Raw genomic sequence first — 18,322 nt, 5'->3', positions numbered from 1 at the left:
AACCAATGGAAGCGCACGGGGCACCGCGGGTGAGGGGGACCAACGGGAGTGGGCGAACGCAGTGGAAGCGAGCGGGGGGGGGGTCGACGCGAGTGGGCGGGGCCAAATGCAAGGGGTGGGGCCAATGGGAGAGGGCGGGACCAACACGAGCCGGGAATGGTGGATGAGGGGGCGGCCAATGGCAGCCGGCGGGGCCAATGGCAGCGGGCGGAGCCAATCTCAGTGGACGAGGGGAGGGGGGCGTGGCCAACGGGGAGCTCGGGCATGGACGGACATTGCTTCAGAGTGGGTATGGCCCGAGGAGGCGGGGCCCGGGCTTCCCCCCTCCCCATGCCTGTGGTTCCCCCCCCCCGGGCTAAGAACACTTCTCACACCTGTTCTTTTTTTCCTAAAGTTTTATTTTTTATAGTAATGACATGAGAACAGAAACGGCATTTTCCACTTTATTATACAAAAAAAAAAAAATCAAAAAAACTCAAAAAAAAAAAAACCAAAACGAAAAGAACCGAAGCCCCGGCATCCCCTGGGGCTGCAAAACCCCCCCCTCCGGGCAAATTCCGAGGTGGGATTTATTTTTTTTTTAATTTTTTTTTTGTCTTTTTTTTAAACCTACAAAAACACTCTTTAAATATTAGAAAAAAAAAAAGATGATTTTTTTTGGTTTTTTTACTTTTTTTTTTTTTTCAATGTAATTCACAAGGACTTCCACCTAGAGGATCCCGGGGTTTTGTGGCAGTGCCAAAATGCACTCAGGTTCAATCTCTTGCAGCGCAAACGCCTTTTCCCCCAATTGTCGGCGCTGTAAGAATTTTTCATTTTTATTATTTTTTTTTAATTATTATTATTTTTAAAACGGAAAAAAAAAAAGGGTGGGGTTTTTTGTCTTTTCTTTTTGTACTAAAAACACATCCACTAAAACACGAGGGTGCTGGGCACATTCAGCAGAAAAAAGGGACAGGAAACCCTCGGGGGGGGCAAAAACCAGGAGGGAAATGAAAGGAAAATTCCAAATGGGAGAGGTGGGACACGGAGGGACAGACAGACGGACACGGGGGGTGGGGGGGGGAGGTCCCAGGGGGATTGTCCATGCGGGGGCACCTAGCTCAATGTCCCCAAACCGGTAGTTTTTCAGCCCAATTTGAGGCTGTGAGAGAGGGGGTGTTGCCCCACCCAGCACTGAGGGGTCCCCATGCATGTTTTGGGGTAACTCGAGGTCCTTTGGGGAGGGCTGGATTTAGGGCGCTGAGAACAGCAAACCCGGGGGGGGGGTCACAGCTGGGAGAGTGGAGCCCTCCCTTTTGCAGCCAGAACCCCCAAACCTGCAGCTTGGTGTCCGCCTCGCCCCTCCCAGCCATCCGCTGAGATTTGGGTGAAGAGGGAAATGGCTAAATTAAAGCACATGAGAGAAAAAGGACACCCTGACCCCCCCGAGCCCTGTCCCCCAGCCCAGCTCCTCTCCAGGGACAGGATGGGGGAGAACAGAAGGAACGAACCCTGTGCCCCTGCAAACAGATCAAGGTCTGGGGGGGTCCCACTCACATTAGGTGTTTGGCGGGGGACAACGTCGGGGGATAGGGACCCTGCAGGGAGGGGCCTGGGATTGCTGGTGCTCGTGTCTGCTTAAAAAATCGGGGAAGGGGGGCCCAAAAGGTGCCGCCAGGTCCCCCACGTGCCCACCCCAGTCCCCGTGGCCCCATCCCCCTCTTGGGATAGGGGGGCATCGACTCCCCCAGAATCAACCCAAACTGCACCAATATTTACAGCAAGAGGGGGAGGAGAACCACCCGGGAGGTGGGAACGGGGGAACAGGGAGCAGGGGGAGCACTGGTCGCCCCAGGGTTTGGGGTGAAGGGAGAAGAGCAGCTTCACTGGTGGGGTAGGAAAATGGGGGCGAGAGGGGGAAAGAAAAAATAAAAGATGGATCTTTCATGTTTTATAAAAAGGAAAAAAAAAAAAGGAATAAAATAAAATACAACGGCACAACAACCACCAAAACAGCGGGGGCCACGGCAGGGGCATCCGCGTGCCCCCCGCCCCGGCACACTCACTCGCACACACACACAGCCCCCGGCCCCCCAGCTCCAAGGCCGGTGCTCCTGGGTGCTGTGGCAAGATCCCAGTGCGAGACCCCAGTGCAAGATCCTGGTGAGGGTCCAGACTGTACAGGGGTGGGGGGGGTCCCCCCAGGGGTGCGCGGGAAGGGGGGCAGCATCATCCCAGCGGCTGAGTCCTGAGCAGCTCGCCTCATGCTCCGCGCCAGGAGGGTCTGCGTGGGGATATAGTGTTGTTTTTTTTTTTTCATTTGCGTTTTTTTTAATAAAAAAAAGGGGGAGGGGATTTTTTTTTTTTTCCTGTGTGGTTTTTTCTGCCTTCTACAAAGTCCAGAGCTGGCAGCAAGGGTACGGAGGGGGCAAGGACACGGAGACCCTCTGAGAATAACAAAATCTCCAAAAAAACCCAAAGGAATCGCTTCCCCTCCCTCGGGAAAGGGAGGAAAGGGGTCTGCGAGGCACTGGGGGGTCATCCCCTCCTCTCTGCTGGCCCAGGAGGGGAGCGGCCCCCAGCTCCCCCCATCGGGTGAGCTCGGCAGAGAGGCCCCGGCGGCCCCTGCAGGGGCTGCAGCTTCGGGGAGCGGCGGGAGAAGAGGAGTAAGGGTCTAGGAGGTGAGGGGGATTTGGGGCCGAAACCGAGAAATCAGTCGCTGTTACTAAGAGCTTGGCTGGATCAGTTGGAGTCGGAGTCGGAGGAGTCCCCCGAGGAGGAGGAAGAGCTGCTGCTGCCCTCCGAGTCGTTGTCGTCCTCATCCTCATCATCCTCATCTTCATCATCCTCATCGTTCTGAGTGGCAGAGAGGGCGGGGGGTAAGCGGCAGGGCCAAGGGCGCGGCTACATCCGCCACCTCCCGCTCACCCTCCCCGCTGTACGCGGGGGGACCCCACAGAGGGCGGGGGGCTCCGACCGCTTCCCTCCCGCCACCAGGGGTTGGAGCAGGGACTGGGGCATTAGTGAGTGTGCGAGGGCTCGGAGCAGGGTGGGGTGTGTGTGCTGGAGCAGCGCGCGGGGGTCCTACCCTCACCTCTGCCACTGCCTCGCGACACGATCCGAGGTAGGGTACCCGATCCGCCTCGTGCCTCAGTTCCCCCCTCTAATGCCAGGGAAGGAAGAGGTGTGAGCTGAGACCAGCGAGGAGGTTGAAACACCTCACCTGTCCGGTGGCGAGCACAAGGCACGGACACGGTTTCTGCCCCCAGCACCATCCAGCATACTCTGATTTCAGTTGCACCGGTGTAAAGCTTTGACTCTGGTGACTTACTCGGCATTCACACTGGCGCAAATGGAGCCGAGACCAGACTCAGTATCTCCACCAGGAAAGAGACAGGAGATTTTCCTCCGCTCACTGGGGCTCTGCACAACCCACACCTCTATGTCCCGAGGCTGCTTCTAACTATGCCCCGCGGCTGCTCCTCACGCCCTCCCCAGGGACGCCAAGCAGGGAGGAGGGATCCCGGTCCCCTTCGCCTCCCTGTGTGCCCCCCTCTTCCCGGGAGCTCCTCCGCCACGCTCCTATCTGCACGGGTGTGGATATCCCCCCAGCCTACCAGGGTGGGTGAGGCAGAGCGAGCAGAACGGGCCCCACTACCCTCCTCGCGGCACACGCCGCACTGTAGCCTCACCTCATCCCCGTCCTCACTCTCCTCCTCGCTGCTGGACTCTGAGGAGTCACCGCCTTCCTCTGAGGAGTCGCCATTGTCATCATCATCATCCTCATCTTCATCGTCATCTTCCTCCTCCTCTTCCTCCTCGTCATCATCTTCTGACTCCTGTGGGGTGGGAGGGGGTTGGTGGTGGGTGGGCGCCCCGGGACACCTGCACCCATGGGCGCAGCACTCCATCCTTGGCCTTGGTTCCTCCATCTGCTGAGCAGGATCAGGTGGCTCCCACCACCCCTTCCCTGGGAGCCTTTCCCCTTTCATGTCAGAAATGGCCCCAAAAAGGCTCCCAGCATGGATACCATCAGATGCCCAAGACTGCAGAGGGAGCGAAGCCAGGCCTGGGTGGGCAATGAGCACAGATCTGGGGAGCACCCTTTGTTTATTGTGTCAGGGAAAGGTCAGTGGAAAGCAGAAGGGACGCCTCCAACAAGAGGTTGGGCCCTGCCTGGACAGAGGAGGGTGCCGGGTGACCCCATCATGCTGCATGGCCATCGGGCACTCACCGACTTGGACTGCATCGTAGGCTTCATCTTGGGGTTGGGGCCCCGGATCTTCCCTATGCTCTTGCGTTTCTGCAGGGAGGAACAAAGCAAAGTCGTTTGGAGCTGCAAGGCTCGAGCTCGGCTCCTTCCCAGTGCCTGGCACGGAGAAAGCCCCACCGCTGAGCTGCAACAGGGGTGAACCCCTTTGAGGGGCTCTCCTGCACTCAGCTCTTTGCACAGCCCAGCCCCAAACCCCAGGTGTCCCCGCCGCGGTGCTGGCTGGATACTCACGTTGGAAGTGTGTTCCTTGTAGGCAGCACGCTCCTGGGGCGAGAGGCTCTGCAGAGACAGGAGAGAGTCAGGGGGCAGGGAGGGCTGGGCAGGCACAGGATGAGGATGGAGTCGGGAAGGACTCGAGCGCGGGGTACCCCCTCCCCGCATCTGTTTTTTTTTAAAGGCCCTTTAAATTACAAAATGCCAAACCAAGGGTCTTGAAGATGGTGGTTCCCAGAGGAAGTCTGTGAGCAGAGACCACTCCAAGTACCCCAAGGACACCCAACCCCAGAGCCCCAAACCGGGCGCGTGGGTCTGACGCTCACCTTGAGCCAGATTTCGAGGTGCACCTTGTACTGCTTCTGCTGCTCCTCTGCCAGTTTTTTGTAGTGGTCCTTCTGGCCCTGGGAGATGCGCTGCCAGCGGCTGCCGATCTCCACCATCCGCTCCTTCAGCGGGAGGTGGTTCAGCTCTCCGTTCGACAGCAGCTCCTGAGAGAATTTCTGGTAACCGTTCCTGCAAGTGGGGAGCACAGAGACTGGATCAAATGGTCTGAATGGAGAACTGAGTTGTCCATGAGTAACCAACACTAACCACCAGCCATCCCAACCACGGTCCAGCCCACACTTCCTGCATCCCAGGGCTGCTCTAGGCTCCTCTGCCCCGACCCGCTTGCCTAGCTGGGCCAGCTAGACCCAGCTTTTCGGACCCCAGGTACTCACATCGGGGGCTTCTTCGGCTCTCCTTGGAACTTCATTTTCTTGGCTGAGTTGGTAGAGCACGGAGGGGCCCGCATCTCGCTCAGCTCCCTCTGAGCCAGAGGAAAAAGAGAGGTCAGAGAGACAGAAGCAGCACTGCTGCGAGGGCACAGCAAGCGGCAGACAGGAGCAGGAACCCACCTCGTATCGCTTTTGATCCTCTGCTGCTTTCTTGATCCACATCAGCTTCTCTTTCTTCTCCATGTTGTTCCAAGTGGCTTCCATGGCCTTCAGAGCCTTCCCCCGGTCATTCTGCAGCACAGACCCCCCACACCCCATCAGACACTCCCAAGATGCCGGGGATGCCAGGGTACTACAGTCAGCTCCACCACGGACCACGGGGCACACACTCCTTCCTTTGCTGTCATCCCCGTCCTCCCCGTGGCTCCCAGTCCCAAACAGTTGCCTCAGGTGTGAAAGCAGGTGAAAAGGTGCAAGGCAATTCCTGCTGAGGGGAGAGGTTAACCCTACTTCCAGCTCCTTTCCCAGCCCACTCCTCACCTTGAAACGAGCCAGGTAGTCTCCAATGACGCTCTGTTGCCAGATCTCCTCGGCTGTCTTGGGAGATTCAGGCAGCTTCCCACGCTCCTCTTTATCTGAGCTGTGCTTCTTCTCTGACTGCGCCTTCATCGCCGCCTCTCGCGCTTTGTACTTGGCCTGCACAGGGGTGCACGGAGGGGCTGAAGGGGCAGCACAGCCACCCGGGCACCAGCCTCACCGCAGGGAACAAGCCCCTGGCCACCAAGTTTTGGGAGAGCAGGCAGGCAGACACTGTGGCTTCCCCCAGTGCCACCCTCACAGCAGCACTCTCAGCACCTTGTCCTGCACACCCACATCTTAGGATTCCACTCCCTGCTCCAAAAAAAATCAAGCTTTGAACCCACGGATCAGGGACCCTCCAAGTTTTTTTTAAGCTGCTGGGTTTTGACCCACCAAGTCAGGGAGAGGGAGCAGGCACAGCCAGTGGCACCCACTGGTGCTGACACTGGCGCCCGTGTGATTGCTGGCCAGAGCCATGATGCTCCTGGATACAATCGTCCCCCAGTCGCCCTGCCTGGGAGGCAGCAAAGTCTCTTGCAGCAGGACAAGGACAGGCAGCATTCCCTGGGCTGCTGGAGACACCCAATGCAGCAGCAGACATGGGGATGGAGGAGAACAGTCGGGAATGGCACCAACCTTCTTCTTCTCGGAGAGGTCATTCCACATGCGGGCCAGGAGCCGGGTGAGCTCACTCTCTGACAGCTCTGGCCGCTCCTCCTGCAGCTGCTTCCGCTTCTCCTCCGAAAAGATGAACATTGCAGAGATGGGCCGTTTGGGCTTCTCTGAGCTGGCCTGCAGGCGGGACATAGGGCTGTGGGCCGGGGGGAGCACGCACAGAGACCTGCCTCGCACTGGCAGCCTCGAATCCCAGGAAAACCACGATGAGAGAAGCAAAGAATGAAGCCCTCAAACTATCGCGAGATGCCAGCAACCCCATCCCATGTCTCTGGCATGTGCCGCCCCATTTCCAGTTGCCACTCTCACCTTGCCAGTCTCTGGTGAGGACTTTTTGGATGCAGGACTTGTCGCTCCTTTCCGGTTGCTGCCCAGCATCTTCTCCTCGCCTAGCACCCGCTGCTGCTCCTCCTCAGGCAGGCTCTGGGGGCACAGGAGGAAAGGCACTGAGTTAGATGGCCTGACATTAACGAGGCTTTGATGCAATCACAGTATGGGGACACTGGGGAGAGGGGAATGAATGCACTCAGTTGTCCTGATCCAAAAGCCACCTCAGCCAGGGCCAACATCAGGCACTGCAAGCCTGGGTGTGCAGCCTGGGTGTCACCATGCCCATGTCACCCCTGTGGCCAGGCAAAGGTTGCTCTGCCCCAGCACTGTCCTCTCCCTGACTCAGTCTCATCTGCTTCCTCTCCACAAAGGCAGGGTGGGCAGGTGCCCGGATCCAGACGCGCCTCTGGGTTTTTCACCCCCTGCCCTTACAGTGGCAGCCAGGGCCACGTCACATCCGACCAGGGACCTGAGCACGATGCTGAGACAGCCTCGGTGCAGCACCCCCCACCTACGCCCCAGTCGAGGGAAGGAAGCAGAGACTCGCTGCCGCCCGCACAGCAGCCGCTGACAGCAGCCCTTCCTCCAGTACCAGCCCTCTGCTCAGCCTCAGCTTCCTTCCCGGCCAGGGGGTTGTCCAACCTCCCAGTGCCAAACTGGAAGACACTGCCCTGCGCAGACATCTCTATACAGCATGAGCCCAGCGATGTTTTGAGGGAGCAGAGAGGGCAGCGTCAGCACAGTTGCCTTCTAACCCATCTTAGCCCCTGACAAAGGGTGCCCCCACCACATTCAGGGTTTCTGGCACCCGATGCCCGAGGCACTCCTGTGTCACTCACCTCTAGGAAGCGGAGCAGCTCAATCTCATAGTCTTTCTTTTTCTGGAAGGAAATGGTGGTGTGAGGTTAGACAGCGATCCCACACCTCATCCCTGCCTCGTGCAGTCCCCGACCCAGGCTCAGTCCCCTCAACAACAGCATCCTCCCCCTGGACCATCTGGTCCCACACACATGGACTGTGAGGACAGAGGACCAAGGGAGTTGACCAAGGACCTCAGGGGGAACTGGTGGTCAAGACGACAAGAACAAACACTAAGGAAGGGCGAGGGGCTCATTTCCAGTGAGATCTGTAGCCCAAACTCTCTTATCCTGCTCCTCCATCCCCACAGTGCTGGTGCCCATCTGCCTGTGCACCTGTGTGTTCACCCCTTGGCCGCTCACCTGATCACACTTTTTGTGGTAGGCGTCCTTTTCCTTTTGGGAGAGCAGTTTCCACTGCTGGCTGCACAGCACCATCCGCTCGGTGCTGGGCACGTCTTTCATGTTGGCCATCAGCTCTGCACAGTACAGGGAGTAGCTGTTCCTGCAACCGATGGAGGAACTCAGCATGAGCGACAACTAGCCTCATTCATGTCCTCTCTGCAGAGGTTCCTGGGTGCTAAGAGCTCCCCCGGACCCCAAGTTGCACTGGGCTGCACTGGGCTGTGAAGTGCTGTTCCAGAGGTGCCTGTGTTTTAGGAAAGCTGGGGGCTGTATTACACCCTAACCCGGAGCACAAAGCATCACCACAAATCCCACTCAGATGCTCTGCAAATCTGTATTTCATGCATATTTAAGGACCAGTTTTAATGGAGTCATTGATAGCCCATGCCCACGGTCCCAGAAACAATGTTCTTCGGGCTCTCAAAGCCAGGCAGAGCCCCAGTTTCCCTGTTAGCAACAATTAGCATCTGCCTGATAGCTCAGAGAGGGACACAATCCTTGCATCCCGACTGGGAGGGACAGGACTTACGGAGGTGGCTTTGTGGGTCGTCCATCAAATTTGTCCTTGAGTTGGCGCTCAGCCTTGGTGAGGGTGGAGCGGGTGATGCCCTCCTCGCTGATGTTCAGCTCAGGGTGCTTCTGGATGTAGTCACGCATGATCTCCTGCAAGGGATGGAGAGCAGTCAGGAGATGGGCTCTCCTCCCCGCCAGGCTGGGGGCCGGAGGAGGAGGAAAGAGAAGCCAATCATTGCCCTAACCATCTCCCAGGGGCACTTCTCCCTGCCCCAAACACTGCTGGAGGAGGCAGGGCTCAGACTCGCTAGGGACCTGCCTGAACCCCCAAGCTGGCTATCGGGTGAGGCTGGTTGGCTGGCTAGCTGCTGGCCGCTGCGGCCGAGAGGCAGAGTGGCTCAGACTGAATGTAGGGACGAATGTGGAGGGGAATGGGTGAGGCTTCTCCCTACCTCGTACTCCTTCCGCTGTTCCAGGGCCTTATGAATCCATTTCAGCCTCTTTTTATCCGAGAGTTGAGACCACTGCTTGCCCAGCGACTCTTTCACCTCCTTCGTGGTGGCCTGAAAACCCAAAGCCAGAGGTGAGGGCAGAGGGGTAAAATCCAAAAAAAAAGAAGAGGGGAAAAAAAAAAGGCAAAAATCGTGTTGCCCCACATCTTGTCCCGACGGCACCCAGCTTGGGGCCGCGGGGTGGCTGCGAGCCAAGCTCGTGGCCGGGGAAGGGGGTGCGTGCAAGTGTAGGGCATGGCCAGAGGTGTTGGTGCTGAAAATCTTTCCTACCCTGACTCAGGCTTTGGTCACCCCTTCAACTGCAGGCAAAAAAAAACCGGGGTCTGTATCCCCGAGCCTCTTCCAGGCGTGCGGAGCCCCTTCTTACCTCCATCCAGACTGCTGGGAGCTTCTAGAGATGTCTTCCATCCTGGCCCCCCCCTAAAATGCTTCTCTCGTTTCCCCCTCCTCTCACCCCAGCAGCGGGGTGCAGGACCGCTCCACACTCACACTCACACGCACTCCCACCCACCGTACTCACATCTGGACGCACTTTCAAGTAGATCTTCTTCTCATGGTTGTACCACAGCTGCTGGGGGGTCTTGGGTTTTTCAGGGATGTCAGATTTCTTGGTGTTCTGGATGAGATCCGGGTGATCTTCCCTTTACCCATCAAGGAGGTGGGGAAGGGAGAGTATTAGGGAGGTGGCAGGTAGAAGGTGAACACCTTCTAAACATCCCTGCTAATGGGCAATCACCACTGCAGGGCTGAGCTACTGCAGGCACAGACACTGGAGGTAGCCCCAAAAAGAGTGGGAGGCTTTTAGGCAAGATTTGAGCCTGCCCGTCCTGGAGGAGCATCAGCTATAACCATCCCCTTTAACATGTCAGGCTGAGCTGCATCCCTGGAGCAGCAGCAGGCCACTGGGAACACCAGGAACCACCTGGATCACAGCAACCACAGTCGGTGGCAAGGTCTGGTTGCTTCAGCATTTAACAGTGCTGGTGGCAGAGCTCCTGCCCTGCCCTTGCAGACCCCAACCCCCAGAGCATGGCTGGTCCTCCACCCTCTCCCCCTCACTGAGTCTCCCAACTAGAGGGTTGCTCTCAGACACCTTTTCCTTGATCCCTTTCTTTTTTTCCATCATCCACACTTCCCTTCTGCCTTCAAGCTGCAGTGCCCATCAGGGTTTCCTGTGAGCTATGCAACCCTATGGCTACCCGCAGGGTCCCAGAGAAAGGCAGAGGGGCTGCTCTCTCACCTGAACCTTGCCAGGTTCCTCTCAAACTCCTGCTTCTCTCGCTGGAAGTCCTGGATGTATTTCATCTGGGGACACAAAGCCACCAGGGAGGTGGAGAAGGACGTCAGCACCAGGGAATGGGCAGGCAGACACATCCCTGTTGACCCTGCTGGCTGGGCAGCCCACCACGCCAAAGGGATCTGAGGGCTCTCCAGCCTATCAGCCCTGTCCTGCAGCTCCCAGCTGAGGGTTTCCAGCCTGCCCAGGGATTCAGAGTCAGGATCTCTCCTCTCCCCCTGCACCAAAGCTCACAGACGGCCCTGGGCAAGAGTGCACAGCAGGATTTTGTGCCCTGGACCTTCTCTGCCAGCTCTGGCTGAGCCGATGGGCACCTCCAGAGCTGGAGAAGAGATGGGCAGCCCTCCTCCCAGCATCTCCCATGGCTCGAAGCAGAGCCTGCCCCTCTATCCCTCACTTGGACAGGGCGGCCACGACAGGGTGTGTGATTTCACCCCAGTATTAAGTATAGATCCACCCAAGAGCAAAGTCATCACCCAAGTGTGTCTGGAAGAGATAGACCAACGGATAGACCCAGCCATCCTCCACCTCACAGATCCTGTGAACCAGGATAGGAAAAGGAAAGGAAGTCTTACTGGTCTGACAGGACTAAACAAGCACTTGGGTTTCTCTCACTGAGAGCTGGGTTAAAACCTCACCAGGCAGAGGCTGGGCTCTGATGGTTTTACTGGGAGAGCTGGGCAGGCAGAACTCAGCATGCAGAGGCACACAAATGGGAAGGGGCTTGCTAACTGCTCCCTGTACCTTTTTCTTCTCAGGAAGCTCCTTGTATTTCTTGGACAGGATCTTGGTGAGATCCAGGTTGCTCATTTCAGGGTGAAGCTTGGCGTATTTGGCCCGCTTCTCCATGAAGAAGCGGAAATAGGGAGTCAGGGGCTTCTTGGGGAAGTCAGGGTGTTTCTGGGGAGACAGCAGAGCAGCAGACACTGAGTGCAGTGCCAGTAGCACCTCAGAGGGCACAGTCAAACCCCACCAGCTACCAGCTCCCCCTGGTCCCAAGGGAGACCTGCCCCCATCCAACCCCACTGGAGATCCAGCTCCCAGACACAGGAACATCCTGGCTTGGCAGGCAAGGCAGGGAAGGCCTCCATTCCCCGGGAACTACAATATTCCAGGGCTGGATATCTTGGGAGCAGCCTCCAGCCATCCAGAACTGTTAGCACAAAGTGGTTGCACTGCAAGAGGGGAAATGGAGGCAGGAGGAAGGGATGGGATGGCTGGTGGCAGAGCATCAGCAACCCTGGGGCCGCCCAGCCAGAAGCAGCACCCACCTGACCCAGCAGGCCAGGAATAGGATGGTGGCTTCCTGGCCCCCCAGTGCTAAACTTGGATGCAGGCTGCCAGTGCTAGAGCCGGACATATTAAATGTACCCTGAATTTGGCCTAAGCCCAGTGCTTGTGGCCTCCGGAGCCTTGGGCAGCTGGCCCCGGGGATTATGGGCAGGGAGGTGCCTGCAGGGGCTCTGGCGGCAGAGCCCCCAGCTTGGGGAAGGTCTCCTTTTAGGGACCAAACACAATTCCTGCCCAATACCTTGAGCTTCTTGCCCTTATAAGGATTCTTCACGTGCTCTTCAGCATCCATAATAAGCTCTGTGAGGGTGCGAAACTTCCTCACCTGCAGAGTAACAAAGAGCACAAATATGAACAGGCTGCATGCGGGGGACAGATCCCACTTGGCACCGAGCCACCCTCAGCATGGTAAAAACCACTGCACTCACACCCCATGCCAGCACCTCTGAGGGATTCACAATGCCGATGGCAGCGGGGTGGCACTGGCACTAAGGGCTGAGAACTCAGGGCACCGAACACAAGTGATTCAAACAGCCCTGGGAAGTCACCGGAATGCTCAGTTCTGCTCGCATAGATGCCTCCAAGCCCCTTGCGGCTGTCACTTACCTCATTAGAAATCTCCATCCACTTCATCTTGCACATCTCCCCCGAGAAGTCCTTGAAAGCTACTTTCTCCCAATCCAGGTGGGACTCGGTGGTTTTGAACTTGCTCCCGTCATTGGAGGGCAGGTTATTCTTCATGCACTCCAGCAGAGTCAGCATGTCCTCCTGTGACCAGCGGTCTGAGCAGCAAGGAAACAGGCTTAGCAGCCACAACGGACAGACAGCTTTCCCAGCAGGACACAGGGACTACAGCTCCCAGCGTGCAGCTCCAGACCGCATGCCTGGACACGTAATCTCCATATGCTGCCTCTCGAGATTAAAGATCAAAGGGACGTGACTGCTTCCATCACCCTCGAGCAACTTTCTAAGGGCCAAAACAATCTGGGCAAAGCTAGAAAATCCACTCGGTGCAAACCAGAGAGACTCGCTCATCCCAGCACGCCATCAGATAAGGCGACGACTCTGCCGCAAGGGAGCAGAGGGCTATTTCCTCCGCATGGGACTGAAGCCCTGCAGAGCAAGACAGGCGTGATGCGCTCTCCAGTCAGGGAGCAAACAGGGAAACCCACTTTCTAAATGGAAAACACATTTCTGGAGCAACGGGAAAGTCCCTAATACTGCTTTTCCTTCAATCTGGAGAGCCTTGCCATCACCTAGGACCCACCTCCATGGTGACCTCTGCCAAGGTCAAAGCTCAGAGACCACAAAACAGCGGGGCCGGGATGCCCGCACAGTCCCTGTCTCGCAGCGGGGTCCCTGACAGGGTGGAGCTGATGGTTCTACCACCCCGACATCCCCTGGAGCTCCCAGGAGAGACGTCCTCAGGTCTCATATGGACAAGGCGCCAGGATGGTGGGTAAGCACATGGCAATACTGGGGAGCCTGAAGCAACCAGGAGCCCAAGGCAGGCAGCAGGCAAGATATCCCAGCACCGAATTCCCTATCCAGCACCAGCTTTGGGGCTGCTTCATGCCAGGGGAATCTCTCTGCCAGGTTCTATGCTCCGAGCTCCTGCACACAGAGGAGCCCTGGGTGCTCTGCACACACAGGTGCCCCTGGGGCAACGCAGCAGCTCCTGGGAGTGGGAAGAGGCCCCTGGGGATGGGCTGGAGGAGGAGCCAAGCCCCACACCGCATGCCCGGACAGCACCCAGGCACAGGACCGACTCCATGGCATGTCACTGCTGGGCAAAGATGCGGCGTTCAGAGCTGCCTAAGGAAGCATCCTGGCGAGATGGGGACAGCGCAGTTGGTCATGGATTTGAGGTGAGCATCTCTCTCCCTCTGTCCCCAGGAATGAGAAACAAGCCTCCAGAAATACCCAGCTGTGGGTCTCCTTCCACCCAAACACCACCTCTGCCTCCTGCCTCACATCCATCCAGCGAGGGGCACAGCCCTCCTGAACCCCAGCGAGGGATGTTAAAGGATATGGGTGGTGCAGACAGGTACTCCACCCCATTTTGCCTCTTGGACCTGGCAGGTTGAGTGTCGAGGCAGCAACAGTTTGGGATCCGTCTGGTCTCTGTAGTTACCTCATCATGTCCATTAGAGATTAACAGGGCAGGGAGGGGGTAGATGAAAAGAACCCCTCCACAAAACATAGAGCTCAGTGGCTCGCATGTGTCTCCCCACTCCCAGCTTCAGAGCCCCCAAACATCACGAAGGCAAAAAAGAGATGGGGAAACCCCTGTCCTCCGCTGTGTCTCGGAGGGGATCAGGGCTGGGGGAGCACTGAGCCCAAAATTGTGTCTTCCTTTTTTCTCCATCCACTTTCCAGACCCCCCACGCAAGGACCAACGAGGCACAATTGGGCTGTGACGCTGGTTCTGACTTTACTTCCAGAAATCAGGAGAAATAACCTCAAGCAGCACAGCCACAATGATCGAGAGGGGAGGGAAAAGCGGCAGAATCCCCCCCCAGGCCCCTCCCATCAGCAAACCCTGTGCCTCAGTTACTGTCCCCCAATGCACAAATGCCTGGAGACCTTTAGCCCAATGTGACCCCCCACAGGCAAACAGCCAAAATAGCCACAGCCCACAGAAATACAGAAGAAACCATGGAAACCTCCCTAAATCCTTGCCCGCAGTGGGATGGGGACCCCACGCTCAGCCCTCACATCTCTCCATCCCCACTCTCTCTGGCTGGCATTTGTCAAAAAAGGCTGGAAATGCAGAGTTCACCCACCAAGATGAGTGAGTTTGTCTTTGCCCTGGGATCAATTTATCCCCAGCTCTCCTGGCATCGTCCAGGCCGGGTCTATATTAGGAAAGCTGCCCTGGTGTAATTAAATCCATCTAAAGACCTGGCGAAGGACATGTGCTCCAGCCGGGTTCGCTCGAGGCAACAAATTGACTGCGACAGCAGAGGAAAGGCAAAGGGACCAGGTGGGCAGCTGGACCGCACCTCCCAGGGCTTTGGGGGGATCCGGGGAGCTGTTGGGTGGGGTAGAGAAGTGCCCCTACCCAGGCAGGCTGCCCCGAATAAGACGTCCTGTTTTTTCTCGTTTTCCTCTCCTTTTTCCAATAAAAGCTGAACGTCTGATGTCATCCCTGGGCCTGGAAGCCGGAGGCCCAAGGTAACTGCTCAGCTTTTAATGCAGCCCAGATGTGAGCGGGGCAGGCAGCACCTCCATGTGCCAGCCCCCACTTCCAGCCCTGCTGAAACACCAGCCACCCAGCATCTCCGATGCCGCGAGCTGGCGGCTGCCCTTTCCTGTGGCCACAGGGGCTGCCAGCACACCGGCGTGTGCATCCGCGCACATGTGTGCATGCTCCCCCGTGGCAGAGCTGGGATCAGGAGGCAATCCTCCTCCCCATCCTGACACAGTCAGGATTTGCTGGTGCCCGCGTGGCTCCTCCATCCCTCGGCTGTTTTCAAACCCTGGCAGTGCAGCGCTTCTGTGGGACTGCTGGAGTGGGGGGGGGCTGCAGGGGGCTTACCTTGGTTTTTGGGAGCTGTCATTTCCAAGTCTGCAGGGCACTCGGCTTCGCCGTTCATCCTCCACCTGCCTGTGCCCAGGACAGTTGCCGCCGGTTCCCTTGCGTGCTACGGAGATTGTTCCTGCTTGGCTCTGCAAGCAAAAGGAGACCCCTGCTAGGCACCCCCCACGCCACAGTGACCCCCCCAGCCCCAGGGGGAGCAGGGGGCCTGGCCCGGGTGTCTGTGTGTCCATCTTTCCGATAAATGGGGTGCTGAGGTTTAGGGGGGACCTTGGGGAGGGGGTGCATGGAGGAAGAGAAAAAAAAGGGATATGTGCACGGAAAATGGGGTCAGGGGGCATGCCTGGGGGTGGGGGCAGAATCCAGGGGAGATCGCCACAGATCCAAGAGGAAAATGGTTCAGGGGATCTCTCTGAGGTGAGGTGTGAGGGATCCACAGACCCAGAGAAGGGGGTTGGGGGGCTCAGAGCCAACAAGGCTCCAAGGGATATCCCAAGAGGGGGTCATCCCCAAAAAAGGGGTTCTCAAAGGCGCAGACACCACAGACCCAGTGAGATCCTATCCAGGATCCAGGGGGGCTCAGGGAACACCCATTTGGGAAGGACAAAACAGGGGGCTCTAGGGGAAGGATCCCCCCAGATCCCAGGGGCTGAGCCAGTGAGAGGCATCTGTGGGGGGACCCAGGGCTTCAGGGTATCCTGTGGGGGGCAGCAAGGCCTGCAGGGGTCCCTGAGGAATCCAGGCCTGGGGCAGATCCCAGCGGGGATCAGGGTGTGTGTGGGGGAGACCTGGCTTTGGTGAGGGGCACCGGCAGGGGGGATCCAGCCCTGGGCCGGGGGGATGATCACCGGGGGGCATCAGGAATCGCCCTGGTCCCGTAAGGACCCACTCGGCATCAGCGGGGATCAGGAGAGGGCGGGAGATCCTGGGGGCAGCACAGGGACCGCCCCGAGGGGGGCAGGTTGGGGGATCGGGTGGGGGATCGCTCCGGGGTGGCATCAGCCACGGGGTGGGAGGGCGCGGATCGCTCCGAGGTGGGATGAGTCCCGGGGGGCGGCACGGATCGCTGCAGGGTAGGATGAGCCCCGAGGGGGGGCGCGGATCGCTCCGGGGTTGGATGAGTCCCGGGGAGGGGGGGGGGGGGGGGGGGCGCGGATCGCGCGGGGGAGGGCGGGCTCCCGGCGGGGCGGGGCGGGCTCGCTGCGCGCGCAGAGGGATCCCCGGGAGGGGGCGTGGGGGGTGCGGGATCCCCGGGGGGCGCGGGGGGGGGGGGGGCCCGGATCCCGCGCCCGTCGGGGGGGAGGAGGAGGAGGCGGGGGAGGAAGGGGCCGGGCCGGCGGGCGGAGGCGGGGAGCCCGCATATGCCCTGCGCCGCCGGCCAGCGCCAGTCTCCTCCTCCGTCGGGCAGCAGGAACCGGGTGGGACCGCGCGCGGCGGCCCCGCGGCGCCTCCGGCCCCCGCCCGCCCCCGCCCGCCGACCCCGCGCCCCCCCCCCCCCCCCCCCCCAACCTCGCGGCAACGGGGCCGCCTCCCCACCGCGGAGCCGCCCCTCCCCCCTCCCGCCCCCGTTACCGGCCGGGCCGCGCTCCGCCGCGGCGCACAATGGCCGGGCTGCGCCCGCCTCCGCTCCTGCCCCTCCGCCCGAGCAGCCAGCGCGGTTATAAAGCCGAGACAAACCCACCTCTCCGGGCTGCGAGGGGGAGGAGAAGGAGAGGGGAGAAGGAGGAGGCGGCGGTGGAAGAAGGAGGAGGAGGAGGGGGGGGGGGGGGAGCTCGAGCCGAGCCGTCGCAGCCCCAGCCCCGCGCCGGAGCCGCTGGGGGAAGAAGGAGAAGGAGGAGGAGGAGGAGAAGGAGGAGGAGGGGGAAGGGGGGGCGGGGATGCCCGGCTGGGGGCGGCCGGGCAGCTGCAGCGAGCCGGGCGAGGGCAGCGCGACCTCCCCGCACCGACCCCCGGGGAGCGGTTCCTGCCCAATCCGTCCCCCCTGCCCGCTTCCCCGCCGCCGCCACCGCCGCCCCCTCCTCCCCGCCTCCCCCCGCGACCCCTCCTCGAGCCCAGAAACACCCACCCACCCAGCGGGGGGCTAGAGCCCCGCTCCGGTCCGGAGGGAAGAAAGGAAGAAAGAATGGGGGGGGGGGCAGGGAAAAAAAAAAAAAAGAAGGGTGAAAAATATTAAAAAAAAACAACAACAAAAAAAAAAAGACTGGGGAAGGGGTAGAATGAAGCGGGGAGGGGGCAGCGAAGCGGGGAGGTGGGGGGGCGGGCGCGGCGGAGCGCGGCGCCGCGAGCCCCGGAGCCGCGGGACTCACCGGGCCGGGGACAAACAAGCGCGCAGCGCTGGAAGCCTGCCCCGAATCCAGCTGCGGCAGCCGGGGAGGGAGGAGGGCGAGCGGGAAGGAGGGAGGGAGCGGGGAGGAGGAGAGCGAAGGGAAGGGAAGGGAAGGGAAGGAGGGAGGGGGGACCGCGAGGCAGCCGAGCCGGGCGCTGCCCCCGCCCGAGCCCCAACCGAGCCCCATGCGCACCCCCCCCGCCCCCGGATCGCCGCGTTTTTACCCTCGCGAAACCTGCGCTCCGGGGCGGGCACCGAGCCCCGTTCCGCGGCGCCTTCGCCGAGCGGCGGCCGGGGAGGAACAAAGCGGCTGCTCCTCCTCCGCGGCCGCGCTCCGGGCGGGGACGGCGGCAGCGGCGGCGGGCGGGGGCGCCGGGCGCCGGGCACCGGGCACGTACCTGCGGGCCGGGACCCGCGCGGCGCGGCCGGGGCGGGGAGCGGCGGTTGAACGGCGGCCAGCTCTGCAGCGCTGGCCCCGGGCGTGGACGCGCTCCAGTCCCCGCAGAGACGATCGCGCTTTCCCCCGCCTCCATGGCGCTGCGTTCGCTCTTCCAATCAGCCGGGCTCTGCGCGCCGGGGTCCGCCGCAGCCTCCGCGGGCACCACCGCGCCCGCCCCGCCGCTCCCGCCGCGCTTTTTATTGCTCTTTGCTTTTGCAACACTGTGGCGAGAGAGAAAGAGGAGGAGGAGGAGGAGGAAGAGAAAGAGGAGGGAAGGGGGGGGGAAAGGGAGAGGAAAAAAAAATCTCCTTACATGTGCAACAATCCTCGCCCGGCGTTTGCATAAAAAAAAAAAAAAAAAAAAGAGAGAG

At 59.8% G+C, this 18,322-nt stretch overlaps 1 protein-coding gene across 12 annotated transcripts; it reads right to left on the bottom strand.

Annotated features, from left to right (window-relative positions):
* Positions 1–682: 682 nt before the first annotated feature.
* UBTF (upstream binding transcription factor) lies at positions 683–18,322 on the bottom strand. Of its 12 annotated transcripts, none has more exons than XM_054088564.1 (23): positions 18,265–18,322; positions 17,911–18,172; positions 15,187–15,317; positions 12,252–12,427; positions 11,887–11,970; positions 11,100–11,255; positions 10,299–10,363; positions 9,579–9,699; positions 8,999–9,109; positions 8,563–8,696; positions 7,992–8,133; positions 7,611–7,652; positions 6,751–6,864; positions 6,403–6,558; positions 5,728–5,883; positions 5,368–5,478; positions 5,191–5,279; positions 4,795–4,984; positions 4,487–4,534; positions 4,217–4,285; positions 3,675–3,821; positions 3,206–3,325; positions 684–2,838 (listed from the first exon to the last, which is right to left on the bottom strand). In XM_054088564.1, exons 3-23 carry the CDS (start codon positions 15,242–15,244, stop codon positions 2,725–2,727), a joined length of 2,403 nt encoding a protein of 800 aa, XP_053944539.1. In that variant the 5' UTR covers positions 15,245–15,317; positions 17,911–18,172; positions 18,265–18,322; the 3' UTR covers positions 684–2,724. The 12 variants fall into 12 exon arrangements, with proteins under 12 accessions (XP_053944548.1, XP_053944539.1, XP_053944547.1 ...); XM_054088572.1 differs by lacking the exon at positions 3,206–3,325 and adding an exon at positions 3,077–3,145; XM_054088573.1 differs by lacking the exon at positions 8,999–9,109 and having other exon boundaries at positions 683–2,838; positions 9,570–9,699.

Source organism: Cuculus canorus, chromosome 25 (genome assembly GCF_017976375.1).
Source record: "Cuculus canorus isolate bCucCan1 chromosome 25, bCucCan1.pri, whole genome shotgun sequence".
NCBI classification, from domain to species: Eukaryota; Metazoa; Chordata; class Aves; order Cuculiformes; family Cuculidae; genus Cuculus; species Cuculus canorus.
Note: the sequence above shows the minus strand (reverse complement) of the source record. Positions and strands in the feature narration are given on the sequence as shown.